We start from the raw sequence: 16,539 nt of genomic DNA on the forward strand, positions 1-16,539 counted from the left end.
GCAGCAAAGCAGCCCAAGAGGAACAGGAGCTAATTGAGAGAAACAGATTGGTGGGGGGGTGACAGCGGGTGGTTTGGTGTGGTTGTGAAGCCCCTGCTTTCCAGAACCATTGCAGGATTTTTAAGCATGTTCACGTGCACTTGGGCTGGATGGAGGGCTAATTAACACATTGTTCGCTAATTAGAAACAAAATGGAACCTGTCACTTCTCTATCTAGAGAGTCTTGACGTAATTCAGTCATTACATGTATGCAGTTGTCATCCACAACTGGTTGGCAGGGGCTTCTCAATAATGGACTGTATGGAGGTACACTAAGTTATGCTAATCAACAGTTAAACTTTCTAACTTCATCTTCAGTGCCTCAAAGTAACAATCATTTTAGCTTGTGTCTCTCCTGAGTTTACCTTCCGTTCCGTGTCATCCACATATATCCCCAATGTCTGCTCAATATTACTCAGTGAGGGATTCACAGTCCATATTATTATTATTTTATTGTTACAACTAATAATTTATCAAAAATATGTCAAAGAAATAGCCAAAACATATAAAACAGACAAACCAAAACTATATGAAATTAATATATTAATATAATAAAATTCAATCCGCCATTAAAAGGGATGTCTACGATGGTCAGGAAACCCTGTTCTCTCTGTTTTGTATATGTTCAGAGTCTTTAAAGTTGGAATTGTATGTTTGACGGGAAAAAATGAATATTGTTTGTACGTGGCTGAAGTTTAACTTATCTGTGAGATTTTATTCACTGTCTGAATTCCCACAAAAACTAATTTGTAACTCAAATTGTTTCCTTTTGTAGCACTTTCAGTAATGCAGTTAGCTGTCTCCCGAGCTGAAAGACATTCCGTCTTAAGTAATCCGAAACAGCAAAGATACATCAATATTACCCACATATGGAGCAGGAATAGAGCAATTTCGTCATTTCAGCTCATACTTTTCAACATTTGGAGTTCTCTCAGTTTTTATAAAAAAAAAAAAAAAGAAATAAAAAACCTCCAGATGTCTTTGCTCTACTGTGAGCAGTGAGAGAGAGAAAGCCTAGCATGCTGGACCAAGACAGTTTGTTTTTATCCAGACACCAGGGCTTTGTAAACACTTCAGACCAGTTGCCAGCACACTGAAAGAGGATGAAAGAGGAGTGAGGAAACATCTTCAGAATTTTATTTTTTTAAAAAAGCGTTTTTTTTAAATTAAAATCTTGAACATTACCTTTAACTAAAGGCCATTCATTTTTCAGCTTAAAGCAGACATTATATATTCAGTTCAGACATTTTGATTCAGTTGTGTCTTTGCTTATATTACAGCTTCCATTTCTTGGGAAACTTATTTTTTTTTTACAAAATTATTTTCACAGGAATATTTTTGTACACCTCTAAAATTCAAACTGCAAATTTGTTTTATTCAACAGAAACAACTGCATATTATTCAGTTATATGTATATATCTGAATCTGAATATATATTAATATTCTTCTGAACCAACTGCTCTTCCAGAATTTAAATTACTGACTTAAATAACTTGAAGTAACTGAGCAAACAAATTGAGCCATGTGTGTTATGCTAAGCTTATGCTGCTTGTCACTCTGGCTCACATTCACTGCTGTTCTTTCATGAATAGGTTCTAATGGCAAGTGTTACTTATTGTCCTTTTAAATGCCCTGACTCAAACCATAACACTGTGCTCACAGCAGGCTGTAAAAGAACAAAAAATCAGTTTAAATGAAGGGTCTAAAAAAAAGGAATGAAAAAAATGAAAGAAATGCTGAAGGAGTGAAAGGATTGGAAGAGAAGGCGGGATAATAAAGAAGAGAAGTGCAGAGGCGAAATCATGGGGGTCCCTGGGTGTCTGAAAAAGAAATTTCTCAGCCACCAACAGCGGCAGTGAGATAAGAGGCTTCTCAGTCTGACTGAACACAGCGCCAGCAAACACACTCTATACATATGAATGCTCAGCTCTCCAACTTAATTACATAAGCAGACACAAACACACAGAGAAAACACTCTGTTACTGAAGCATCTACTTTAAAAAATTAAAAAAAAAAAGTAAAATCCTGTCAAATTGATCTGTGTCTCACTGTAATCACAACCAAACACTAAATTCCAGTTAGGTTCATTAAAGTCAATTCACAGCAATAAACAAATTTACCAAGCATAAAGCCATATGGAAATTTGTTTTTTTTTTTTTTTGTCTGGTTGTTTTCTTGCTGGTTTGTTGAATTTAAATGTATACATTTAATGTCAGAGCTGAGAAAAACATTCTCTATGGTCCAGTCAAATTGATCCTAAAGTGATCCCACAGTTACATCTAAGGACCAACTTTAAGATAGTGATTGGGTACTTAGTCTGACTTAATAATATCTAAATTTTGTAATACATTTCTTGGACACTTTTTTTATTTAAATCTATATAGTGACCATCAGAAAAATTCTGTGCAAATTAAAAATTTACCCTTTTGTTTATTTAATTTCTTGCTAAAATTGTAAATAAATATTTTTGTGTCTGAAAAAATAAAAATGAAAGAAAGTACTACTACATAATTTATTATAATCATTCCCTGCCAATATGATTATATGCCAATCCATAAAATATATTTTTACAGTGGTACATATACTGCAGGTTTAATTCTTAAATCTTATTCTTATCTGTGTGTGCAAGATCTGGTTGACCACCAAAACTGTCATGATCAGATAATTAGTACTTACCACAGTAGATCACTCTTGTAAAACTCAGTGACCCTTTTGTAATCTATGTAGTTTCACTATGATTTGGGCCATTTAAACTGGCAAACCTTGTTTTAAGCAGTTTAATCGTGCACCTATTCGTTTAGTTATGAAATTACATGAATTATGAAACCGGCCAGTAAGACTGAAGAAGACTTAAGAAGAAAAATGAAAAAAATAAAAATAAAATAGAAAACTATCTAGATATATAGAAGAATGAAAATATCTATAAGAATGAAAAAAAAATAACCTTTCATTTCTGGGAAGAGTTACACTAGGTCTGACTGAGACCCTTTTCTGATAGTCTAATCTGTCTGTTTGATGATTCTCTTGCAATGACGGTAAAGCAGTATCATAAATGTTTTATTAAATGTTATATATAAAGTTAATACATCATGTTGATGTACGTTTTGATCATGTGAGTAGCACATGAGTTTTGACACAGTCATGCAGTCTCTGACTGAAATGAGTGGTGTGGTGTGTTCAGACAACTCACTATGCCACTAGAACTGTGAAAAAACAGTGTCATGAGGTTACAGCACAATACAACGTGAGCACTACGCAACAACATCCAACCAATGAGAGAAATCAGAGGCAGACAGATTACAGAGCTCTGGAAGTTCCCCTCACACAGTCAACCATCTTGTGTTAGAAAAAGGGGACCGGCAAATGCACTGGCTCTGTAGGATGCCTAGAATGTGTGATTATTATGTTCAATGCATATCAATGTGCATTGAGCAAAGGTGAGTGTTTACAACATATCAAACCTTGTAACTCCATTTAATATTTTGCTTCGTTTTAAGTTAACCTCAAACATTTAATCATGAATCGCCCAGTAGTAGTGTTGGGGGTCTCATGGAACAAAGCACATTACAGCTACTGACTGTAGTGACACTGACTGACTGGGCCTGGAGCAGGGATTGTCTCAGATGGGTGGTAGAGTCTGAAAGAACTTGAGTTTGGGCATATCTCACCATGGTGGCAGAGTCTGAATGGGCCTGGATTGGGGACTTGCTAATCATGGTGGCAGTCTGAATGGATACGGCCTGGGATCTGTCTCAACAATTTGGCATTCTGAATAGCCCTGGGCTGAGGACTTTTTCACCAAGACATCAGAGTCTGAATGGGTTGGGCCTGGGGACATTTTCACCATCGTATCAGAGTCTTATGGCCCTTTTCCACTGTATGGTACCAATTTTACTTGACTCCACAAGGCTCTGCTTGTTTAGTATCTGGTTGGTTTTCCACTATAAATATGAAACGTAGCTGGTGATGTCACAAAACACAGCATAGACACTAGAACTATGGGCTTTGGAAACCAAAACAATGCCCCTGGTAACATTGAGTGTTGTATTATGTATTTGCACGTTTTTTCACTCCATGCCCCAGATCAGTGTAGTTTTTTGGCCCTGTGTGGCTCTTGTTGAACTTTTTGTCAGTAACCATTCCAAGTAGTGTTCTTCTTCAAAAAGCACAGTCTTAAGTCAGAAAATGTATAGAAGCGTCGAGATTTTACAAAATCCTAGTTTGTGCTGGATGTTTGCATTTTGTCATGTAGACAAGTCTCCCTGGCTAGTCAGTGCCCTGGAATTTTACACCTCATGTTTAGTCTATACTCAGCTCACAAGGAACCAGAACCAGAATAGGAAAAGTAAAACTGGACCCGGTTCCATGTCCCAGGTACCAGGTTTTCCTAATGGAAAAGCAAAAGAGCAGAGTAGAGCCAAGTAGAGTCAAGCAGATACCATAAAATGGAAAATTACCAATAATGGGCTAGGGCTGGGAACATTCTCACTGTGAGGGAGTTGACTGGACCTGACAGAGCTGACTGGGCCAGGACCAGTCTTAAACTTACGCTTAACTCACACATTCACTCACACACTCACACCTATTGACAGTTTTGAATCGCCAATCCACATACCAATGTGTGTTTTTGGACCTTGGGGGGAAACCCACACAGACATGGGGAGAATACACCAAACTCCTCACAAACAATCGGAGTGGCACTTGAATCCACAACATAGAAGTCCCCGGAGCTGTGTGATTCCAGGATTCCAGTCATAAAGAGTCCTTTAATCTGATTAAGATGCTACATAAATTTGCCTCAATAAAATGGTACTACATTAACCCTCTAAAGCTAAGATTGTTTTTTCATCATCTTGCAGAGTTACTCATTCTGAGATACAAGGTTTTTACAATAGCTACAATATGTAAAAATCATTTCTGTTTTAATGAGGGCTTCCTTTGTCTCTTCTCTCTGCCTCTCCCTCTGTTTGTCTCCTTTTTTGTGTGTGTAAGATATACTGTGTAAGAGTGAAGTTTGGCTGGCCAGTGCCAGTGATGCTGGTGGACAGTGGATGAGTTGTGGGTAACTGCACAAACAAGACTTCCACAGACGACTCTCACGGGCTCATATGACATCAGATGAGGTGAGGACTTGGGCGGCTTAAGGTGCCCACGTTCATGTTGCCTGTAGCCAACCCCCCCCCTTAAATCCCAACCATGGTGAACACATAAGCATGCCAGAAACGCTCTGTACCTTTCACTCTGCCTTCAGGACTGGGCCAACTGACACCCGTCATCATTATATCTAGAAGAATCAGACCATGTTAATCAGTTGGGGCTAAAGGAGACTGCTGAAGGAGCTGTAGTATAACTTTGAAGTTGAATATACTTATGAAAGTCTTTTTTTTTTTTTTTTTCGTAGCTATTTCCAATTATTCTGAGTCCAAAGCCCACTATCAAAACTATTGCTTCCTTTAAATGTTTGCACTTGTATGTTTGTATTGATTTATTAAAATGTATCATTTTTGTTGTACTCTTAAGTATTAATTTATTTTTTAAAAGAAGCCCCTTCATAAACCTCCCTCACAGATCCCTCACATTAAGCTGGCTTATGTACATTGATTCGAAATTCATTACACTCTCTTCTATCACTTGGCACTGCTCACAGTTGCATTAGTAGTTGGCACTGTGTCATGTGAAAGGTGTGTATCTGAATTGAATTTATTAGGTTCAAACAAGGTAATTTTTTAATGTGAGCTTCTTTTTATGTTTTAGGTATGCTGACCTGTTTTCTGGGTTGTTAACGATTAGTTAAAACCTGAACCACATGAATACTGGGTAGCTGAACTTTGATTTGCTGTAATAGCTCAACTTGGCAACTAGTGTACTCTCAAAATCTTGTTTTGCTGGAATATGAAAATAATTGATAACTCCAAATGTCTTCTATTTTATTCCTATTGACCACCACATACAAAAGCACAGTGCATCTATTATTATTTCAGTCAGCTTTAATATGTGATACAACCAGTCATACCAAAACTCTGTTAACACAAACGTCTTCTTTATTCATCTCAGAGTGACTTGGGTTGACAACTCAGATTGTTCTCCTACAGCAGGGTGACAATATTAAATATTTAAATATTAAACATTAAATCACAGAACAGATCAGTAAGGTTAGATAGGGAGGATGTTTTTTTATGTTCTAAGTTAAAACCCAAGGGACATGTTTATGTTTATGTTCAAGTAGCAGGTCTAGATCCAAACTTGGGGATTAACTATGGGGTAGTTTCCCAGACAGGGATTAAGCCTAGTCCTGGGCTACACAGTGTATTAAATTGTTATTTTCCATTGAAAGGAGGATATAGTCCAGGACTAGGATTAATCACTGCCTGGGAAACCACCCCCCAAGTGTACAGTGGCCAGTGCCAAGGCATTAGATAGCAAGTGCTCAACAAGATACTGAAAGCATATTGCTTGCTTGTGCATGCTTGAAGCCATAGTGAAAACTGACTATAGAACTATAGTCAGTCCTGCCCTAATTTTGGTCCCTAACACTCTAGTTGGTGAGGGCTATGACGTGAACTTGAATTCCTCAGTATCTTGAACCACATAACTTAAATGACACTGGTGGTTTACCCAGTGTTGTACTAACAATTATTCTATTTTGCTACACATATAGGCCAATAGGGATCACAGAGTCATCTTCAATTCATCTCACTGCACTTTCTGCCCAGCAGCTTTAAAACCCTACTGCAACAATCTCTTTGGATTATTTTATTCAGGCTTTACCAACCTTGCTCACACTGCAAAATAAGGAACATCAGAGTGTGCAAGTTATCATAAACCACGGTTTGAAAAGTCCTTGGTCAAGGCAGAATCTCTTGGGTGTAATCCTTTAACTAAGAGCATATTTCAACAAACTGATGCTCTCTGTGATACCAGTTGAACAAATTTACTTACTGCAGACTCTATGCTAGAGCAGATAAAGAAGCAGGCCTTAGGATATTTCAATGAAGACCAGCTTTTCATAGAAATGAGCTAGAATGTCCCTAAAGGCAACATCAATGCCTGGGGGGAACTCCATTTCTCTCTGGTTTGTTTACGTTCAGAAGCTACGCATCTTTTAAGTTGGAATATTATGTTTGAGGGGGAAAAAAGAATGACTGTTGTTTGTATGTGGCAGAAGTTTAACTTGCCTGTAAGTTTTTATTCACTGTTTGAATTACCACATAATCTCATTTGTAACTCAAATTGCTTCATATGACTTTTAATCTGTGTTTACTTTCATGCATTTAGTGGTCTAACCTACTGTGAGATAGCCTACCATACTTGTCCAAGACCCTTTGTTTTTTTTTGTTTTGTTTTTTTACTGATACTCCAGCTTCATAAACACATTAGACCAGTTTTCAGCATACAAAGAGACTGGAGAGCAGTAAACATTGAGGAAAACATTTTCCTCTGAATTTTATAAAATGTTTACTTTTCTTTTATTATTAAAATCGTGAACCTTAAGTCCACTACCAGACAGTGGTATCTTAACTAGCATTCCTCAGGGTCAGGGATGTTTAATTTCTATGCAATGCCATTCTGGGCCTTGATGCTTTGATGTCAGATCATCTGAAATTTTGTTTCTGTCAGTTAAGGACACAGTGTAGTTCCACTGTTGAAACAGTGGCTTTTTCACTTGGTTGTAGAGTGTCTATCTGTGTTTCATAGTTTCATCCATCAGGTGGCACCAAGTTCAATGTCTCTGTGTAATTTGGGGAATGCTGAAAGGTGGTTTGCAAGTGAATATATCTGCAGAACTAATTACTGATAGCACAACCCATTCTCAGTACTACTTGGGGCTATGCCAGATTCAACTTAGGAGAATAAAATTCCTTATAAATTAGTAATCACCCCTTACTGTGCTTTACACAATTCAGAGTGTTTATGTGGTGGTCAGTAGAAATAGAATGCTAGATACAGATATAACTGTGGTTCTATTAGTGACCACTAGGGATATCAGTCATTCAGAATCTGTAAGACTCTCAGAGGACATCTTTTGTGAAAGTGGGATATTTGTATTCCTGGCTGCATCTGGCATCTTGTCACTGCATGACTTTATTGGTGTAATATAAATTCCCTGCAGACACAGATGACGTCCTCCGGAAAAATGCTTACAAATCACAAGAGCGACCCTAGTGGTCATAGAACTACATTATGCAATATTATCAACTGCAACTGTTATTGTTATTCATGAGTGCAACTACATTTAGTTTAGCTAATCACCTGAACATGTGCCAATGACACTGGGCTAAACTAGCTGACTCTGAGTACTGATATAAAACGGGTGTTCACATCTATGATATTTTGTACATTAAAAAAAAAAAATGAAACAAATATATTTCTTAGAAATCAACTAATTAATCTCTGACCTCTTCAAGCTCAATTTCACTGTCTAAACATGCTGCTTAATAAAAGCTTTCAAATGAACACTTAATGAGCCTTCTCCTTCAAAAGCAGTGCCAACCAAGGAGCACTATAAAACATCCTTCCTAATCAACAAACAAGCTGCAGTGTCACAAAGGAGCCCCAATAAACTGACTAGATGATATTAAAGCTTATCTTGCTGCCCATTTGAGACCAACTACGTCTTACTACATGAATCATTTATACCAAAAAATAAAATCTGGAAAAGAATGAGTAAAAGGGTCTTTTAGGTAAGTAAGTATGTAATTAAAAAAGAAAGTAAAATCAGTCCAACCCTTTGGACAATGCACAAATCATAGGGATATGTGATGATTTGGGTGAACCACCTGGGGCCCCTTCAGAGTGTGTGAATAAGAGGCTGGTATGTGGATGTGTCCATTTAAGTTGTGTAGTGTTTTGACTGTGATTCTGGGACAGTTGTCAGTGTTATATCAGAGGACATGTTATCATCTGTATTTCTCAAGGGACGAAAAACAAAAAACAGGATTTCCACTGTCTACTACCATGTAGGCTAACAATATACAGCCAACCATCCACCATCAAGCACTCTTGAATCAGGTTAAAGTATATATAAGGTATGTCATATATATATATATAAATAGTAAGCAGTGGACAAAAAAAAAACAACATAATAATAAAATGGAAATACGGCGATGTTATATGTTGCAACTAGGGTTCTAGGAGCATACCAATATTTTTTTGGTTTTGTTTTGCCAAACTTGGTCAAAAAGAAAGACTATTGACCAGTCAGGCTGACAATTAATTGCCCTGCATGCATGAGACGAGCAGACTTGGCAGACCCCCAGGATGGGGTATACCACACCCCCTGCTCGCTCTCCGAAAGAAGGCCACCATGCAGGCCACGGGACATGCTCTAGCTACGTTCCCAGGCAGACGGGGCGGGACGGGGCAGGCCGGGAGGTGGCGGGGATTGGGGGAAGGGGCAGCGTCCTAGCTACTCGCCGGCCTGAGCACTTCATTCATCACACGCCGCTCATTCTAATCAGCCTTAGCTTGGAATTCGTCAGCGCTCTGTCAAATCTAACGGTCAAGCAGGACTCAGAAAGATGTGGAAAGACTACCGACCAGCCAGCTCCTTCTCCTTACTCCTTCTCTTTTTCTCCAGCCGTTTCAAACGCTTCTCCTCGCGCCGTTTGGCTTCCTCTGCCTCCTGGTGCCGCCGGCACTTGTGGAAGTTCTCCACCACCACACCCACGAACATGTTGAGCACGAAGAAAGCCACGATCAGGAGGAAAGAGATGAAGTACAGCAGCATCCAGGGGTTATAGTTCATAACGGGCTGAAACAGAAATTGACACAGGAATTATATGAGTGACTCACTTTTTAATAAATGCTCATATATGTTTATCTATAATAAACAACTTCTGCTCTCTAGCTAGATGTCCTCAAAAAAAGAAATGAGGTTAGCACACTGGTAAGGTAAAAGTTAGGGTGAAAAGTACTTCTTCCAAGGCTAGTCACAGCATCGTTTTTACTGCTAATATAATGCCATTTTACATTAGAACACCTACGATGGAGGAAACTAACAGTCCGGTCCTCTTTTGTTAGCTAACAGACACCTGCACTTGCTACCATGATGCTGCAATGTCACAGTACAAAGGCATCTGTCACTGAGGGTGTACTCACACTTGGCATAGTTGCCTTGTTGTCCCCCACTACCCACGCCCCCGCTAGCCTACACTCACACTGTGTTTAATGTTCAGGGCCCAGGCATGCTCTTTCAACAGGCTGTGGCTGTGTTTTGAATAAAGGCATTGTTGCACAACATAGAGGACAACAAAACATACCCACCAATTTTACCCACCAAAATATCTTAGCTAACATGTCCCCTAGACATGTCATATCTCAGCAAACACTGCACACCAACAGTAGACCACTATGTCACTATGTGTGTTTACAGTGAATATTGCATCAATAACATTTTGCATATAATTACATGCCTGAGTCCAACTGCACCTGCTTGAAATGTGGACCTGGGCACAGTTCAGCATGAGGAGTGATCACACCAGTCAAGCGAAATGGATTTTGGGTGTCAAACATGCAACAGGGAATTAAATTTTTTAGCCATTTGCACAATTCACTCCCAATCTCTAGAGAATGTCCACTTTGAAGTGTGTATAATAAGACACTTCAAAGAGAGAGAGAAAGAGATCTTTGGACAGTAAGGAGCTTAGAGAGGTGTACTGATGAATAAGACACTGGCTCTGTGAAGATTGATCTGCTGACAAATTCGTTTAATAAATTAAAAAAAAATTACAGATTGTAAATTTACAGATTGTAAATGAGAAAAAATGGACTGGAAGGTATTGAAATTGCACTGAAGACAACAGCACATACTTCAAAAATGAACATTCTATGTCTAGTTCAAATAGTAGCACTGCACACTTCACAATCTTTTTATCAGGACTGATTCTGGTATCATTTTTTAAATGAAAAATACAAATATTATTTACTAAAATTCTTTAAGAATACTTTAGTTATTGCCCACACTTTTTCCCCTTTTTTATTTGCTATTTTCTCTAAGCTCAACGTTTGTGGGATAAATGAAAGCACTATAAAGCAATATATATGCTTTATACCAAACTTTCCAAAATGTTACATATTAAAAGGTAAAGATGCAAAAATGTACATATGGGGTTTCTCATAATTTTAGCAGTGGCTGGGAAAGCAATTTTAATATTAAGCAAAATCTGCATGTACCTGTTGGTCAACCCCTACAGCGTCCAGTCCATCGTACATAATGTCCACCCAGCCATCTTTCGAAGCCAGTACAAACAGAGACATCAGGGCCTGGGAATAAACAAAGCCAAGACACGGCAAGTAATTTACATATGGTCACTGTCCATAAAAGAACAAGTACCTCCAAAATAGCACTATGAGAGGAAAGAGCTAAAAGCTACTTCAAATCTAATGTAAGTCAATGTAAATGGATATTATTCCAAGTCATTTTTGTGTCTGTCCATTCATCCGTAAAAGTTTCAAACAAAGCAAACAGCATTTCCTGTGTTCAAATGGTGCAGAAAATGAAAATAAACTGGATAATAAAATATATTGGATGATACTGAAAAAAAAATTGTCATTTGGCTGAGACACAGAACAGACATCACAGACAATGGACGCTTTTGAAATAAAAAGCTGTGTTATTCAACTCCCTTGGGTTCAGTTGTAAATTAATCATCATTCAACAGAAGCCCATTAAATAAAGTGCAGCATGAGAGCTTACCTGCCCCAGGTTGTCAAAGTTGTACTTATGCCTGACCCACTTGTATTTAGCGAGCATACAGTCCGATTTGTTTGTTATGTTTCTTGTATCCTCCCCCTGGCACACAAAGAACTTGCCTTTGAAGAGCTGTGAAGAGAAAAAGAACCAGCTCCCATCTCATTCTATAGTATCCACATTTCCTTCTCATTATTATTAATGACACTGTCACATAGTGATGGACTGCTTGCCTCACTAGTCATGTCCATATTTAAGAAGCTGTACAAAGAGAAGAAATCCAATCTCATCAGCAACACATTACACCATAGCTCTTACATGACTCAGTAATAGAGAGTGGAGTTACAGCTCAATATACGTTAATACTGGCCTCATTCAGTGAAAGGAAAGGTCACTGGAAAAAGAAGTAGAACACAGGTGTCATTAAATAAATGTGGTCCTGTGTTAAGAATGGTTTGCACGTTTTTTTTTACTTTTTTTTGTATTCTTATATATATTTATTCTTAAGTGTTTTCTCTACTGTAAAATTCATTCAGTCAGAAATATTTTATATTTGTCACAGTCTAATTATGGGCTGCAAGTGACGGGTAACAATCATAACAAGATCTCCAGACGGAAAATGCTGCAATCTGAATCAATGAAATTGAACTATGAGGTGCTTACACTCCATATTTTCTACATATTAAACTCACACAACAATCTCCAAAGGTTAGAAATAATTAATTGTTTAGAATTGACTCAAAAGTTGAAAATGACACACTACATAATGTATATTTTGATGTAAAACAGATCAAATACAACAGCTTTTTAATCTACTTATAAGTTGCTTCTTGTATCTATAGCTGTCCATTTTATAACCCCTCAATGTCCCAGCTGGACTGAGAATTGTCCCCTAAACAAACATATCCAACCGACAGCATCCTGTAACCTATAAAGACCTAGAGGATGTTCAACACAAACTTTTTTTAGACAAACGAACCTGCACCAGGGCAACACATGCACCCCCAACACCATGTCTGTGTTACAGCAGTGCAGAAAGTGATCTACCGCCCAAATAATACCTGTTCTGTGATAGATCCTGACTATTACAGGACATGGTGGAAAGTGGCTAAAGGTATGCAGAGCAACAGCTAGACTATAATCTGTAATTGTAGAACTACATAGTGGTAAATGAAGATAATAAAAAGAGGACATTTTACAAACAAGAAGATGGACAACGGTTCAATGTCAAGTTGATGTATTTGGTTCTACATTTGGCTCCCTGAAAAACCCTTTAATAAATGGCTATTTAAAAAAATACACAAGAGTTTTCCAACCTAAACTCTGTCTATTGTATCTATGGTGTATGAATAATTACCACATACACATTATTTCAAAGCCTTTCTCTGAGTCCCCAAACAATCAATAGGATCCACACAGACATACAATAGAAGCCAATAAGAGATTTTCAGTTCACTGGGAAAAATCCATGGATTTAATACATACTTACAATAAAAGGATTCTAATAAGTGTGTTTTGTGGTCCGTAGGGACATGTGTCTGAATTATTGTCCATGGCAAATGACTTTATTCTGCAGTTCCACAAGATTAGGTTGAAAAATGCTGGAACACTTTATTAAGGAATCAATTGAAAAGTTCTATACGTTGGTTCTTCTATGGGGTTCCTCCTAAGAAACTTCCAGCACATCTATTTGAAATGTGCATTACATGTATAACATGTATAGTGTTACAAAAGACAAGGACAGATGCATTTTTTACATATACACGGCAGTAGGATGTACCCAGTGTCATTTTTCATTAGTGCCACTGAAGACAAACGACTGTTGGACTCTCCCAGCAGGCTAAAAGGAGTTGTGGAATTGTGGAATAGCACATTTTTCATCAGCATCATATATACCCGTCCTTGCATACACAAGGGTGGGTTCAGGGGCTCAGGTATTATGCTCTGTACCACGTCTTGGCTATGTAGCTCTTTATTTTTTCAGTCTAATGACCCTTTAGACAAGATCTTGTGGAGGAAGCCCACTGGGGCCTTAAAATTTATGACTGCAGGCTTCTGTGACACATACATAAATTACTCCAATGCTGTGTGATACTGTATTTGCTCATGGGAGCCTAGCAGAATACTGTAAACAATTTAAATAAACTGGTAGTAAACTGATCAAAAAGGGAAAGATAAGTGTCTTGAAATGTGCAAAACTAGTAGAAGATCAATCATAATTTCCAGCTAAAATAACTATTAATTACAAAAATATGCATATAACAATGCACTGACATGAGGAAGGAAGAAGTTAAAACTGCACCATGTGAGATTTGTTTCTTAATACTGAGTCTAGAGGAAACACTCATTCATTCATTATCTGTAACCGCTTATCCAGTTCAGGGTCACGGTGAGTCCAGAGCCTACCTGGAATCATTGGGCGCAAGGCGGGAATACACCCTGGAGGGGGCGGCAGTCCTTCACAGGGCAACACACACACACTCACACCTACGAACACTTTTGAGTCGCCAATCCACCAAACAACGTGTGACTGTGGGAGGAAACCGGAGCACCTGGAGGAAGCCCTTGCGGACACGGGGAGAACACAGCAAACTCCTCACAGACAGTCACCCGGAGTGGGAAACGAACCCAAAACATCCAGGTCCCTGGAGCTGTGTGACTGCGACACTACCTGTTGCGCCACCGTGCCACCCCTAGAGGAAACATATCTGCTAAAATATATTGTCCTTCGGCTGATGTGTTTCACTCTGTAAGCCGGAAATATTCATTTAAAAGTCAAAGCTGTAGTGTCCCAGTATTTCTGTGTATGTTAGACGTCTTCGCATATTAACATCTCGTGCAGTTTTGAAAAGTGGTTCCAGTTCTATGTCCTGGTTACCAGATTAATAGTTGGGGTTTGACTCACTGATCTTTGCAGTACTGAAAGTTAGTGAATGGAGAAAGAGATTCAGCTGAATATAGAGCAATGAATCAATATGAATCAAGCAACCTGGCAGGCATGGGAGCTTGCAAGCTAGAAGGGTTTGCCTGGTAAAAGTAACTTTTTAAGTCAGTTTTTTTCTGTGTCAATTTTTATTTATGTATTTCTTTGATACTTTCATGATTCAAAAGTGCTATAAAAATATTAATCCACTGACCTGAACCCCAAGGATGCCAAAGATGATGAAGAAAGCACAGCAGATGACCACAATGTTACCGATAGGCTTGAGGGAGGACATCAGAGTTTCAACAACCAGTTTGAGCCCCGGAGCCCTGCTGATTACCCTGAAAACATAGAAGACAATACACAAAATAAAGATTATTTCAATGAATACTGTTGATAGCCAAAGAACAAAACAAGTGGTTGGTGTGGTGTGGCGGGTAAAACAGTGGGTCGTGGCTCTCAAGGGTTTCGTTTGCTACCACAGGCACTACACAAATAAAAGTCCTCAGGCAAGACTCCACTTAACACATTGGGCTACTATTGTATAGTGTAATTAAACAGCTAAATGCTATAAATGTAAATATAAATGTAAACAGGGAAAACAGAAAGATACAAGCAGATGTTTGGAGAGTCACTTGTAGTGATTAGTAGAAGTGTTAGAGTGGTCATTCTGTGATCAAGAGTGAATGCAGATGGATAGGCATGAAGAGCAGAGGCTGCTCCCTCGCCACGAGTGCAGAGTTTGGCTGCCTGAGCTTGTCTCAATTTTTTTTCTCCCTAAATGTAATGATGTTACATAAAAAAGCAATTAAAGCATTAATCATTGTCTTTTTTTAATACACATATGTCTAAGTATAGTATAGCATAACCTGCCATTTGTCATGGTTATGACATCTAGTTGAGGGCAGTGCCATCATCCAGTCAGCTTTGAGAACCAATTAATTACCTGCTTTCTCTAATGAGGTCAGTCATGTGAACTATACCTATACACTGTCAGAACCAAAGTAAAGGTACCCAGTAAAGGTACAAACAGTGTAAATGTACCTTTAAAGGTAATATGGTGATGTTAAAATCCAGTTGTGTTTCCTAATATATGCTTTTCTCCAGAAGGAGAGGTAAACTTTTGTAAAATAAAAGAACATAATATATGTCCTGGAAGTGAAATGGGCATAGGATATTAACACAACTTTAAAATCTAAAATTATTATAGAATATGGTATAATTATGTTCCCTCACTAAAAGTACTGAATGTACACAGTGTGTATGCATGTCACTGATTGTACACAGTGACAGCAAGAGGTACCATGACATTTTTCCCCCTCAAGAGTGTTCTCTATTGTAGTGTCTATGTGTCTTTTTGTGAAATGTGAAATTAGCTGGCCACAATTGCTACAGAGATCCCACAAGTAAGCTAACATAATTGAAGGAAACTAGAAAAAAGCTTATGAAAGTCTAAATAAATAACAGCACATCCTCATGGGTGAATCAGATGGAAACAAAGACCACTTGAAGCAAAGACAGCAAGATCCAGGATGTAGATCTGTCTATTCATGTGCCACTGGACAAATTCACATTAAAACTAATATGTGCTGATGCTAATGCAAATCTACATGTCCTATGTAATCCCACATCTAGGTCCATCAGCTGTTGTGGATCAGCCCTGGGCCTTGGCCACACTCCATCAAAAGCCTGGTCTCTATTAATGCACATAAGAGAATAGCACCACAGGTCACTCTCTCACTTCTCCACAACTGCCAACAGCTCCACTTCGCCATCAAGCATACTATCAACACCTAGCCCAAGGAGACAGGGAGTCTGGCAATTACGGCTAAAAACATGACTCCTTAACTCATCCATCTAGCTAACACTGTGCTGCGCAGTTTCAGAG

General features: G+C 38.4%; 1 protein-coding gene across 2 annotated transcripts in view; it reads right to left on the reverse strand.

Annotated features, from left to right (window-relative positions):
* Window positions 1-16,539, reverse strand: part of cacna1g (calcium channel, voltage-dependent, T type, alpha 1G subunit) — a 279,098-nt gene that overhangs the window by 43,035 nt on the left and 219,524 nt on the right. The window contains exons 23-27 of one of the 2 annotated variants that reach the window (XM_066666011.1): window positions 14,866-14,992; window positions 11,735-11,860; window positions 11,212-11,301; window positions 9,598-9,790; window positions 5,273-5,323 (exon numbers count right to left, since the gene is read on the reverse strand). In XM_066666011.1, the coding sequence (XP_066522108.1) occupies window positions 5,273-5,323; window positions 9,598-9,790; window positions 11,212-11,301; window positions 11,735-11,860; window positions 14,866-14,992 (587 nt within the window). The remainder of the gene's footprint in view (window positions 1-5,272; window positions 5,324-9,597; window positions 9,791-11,211; window positions 11,302-11,734; window positions 11,861-14,865; window positions 14,993-16,539) is intronic. The other variant, XM_066666013.1, reaches the window with a different exon arrangement.

Source organism: Hoplias malabaricus, chromosome 3 (genome assembly GCF_029633855.1).
Source record: "Hoplias malabaricus isolate fHopMal1 chromosome 3, fHopMal1.hap1, whole genome shotgun sequence".
Lineage (NCBI taxonomy): Eukaryota > Metazoa > Chordata > Actinopteri > Characiformes > Erythrinidae > Hoplias > Hoplias malabaricus.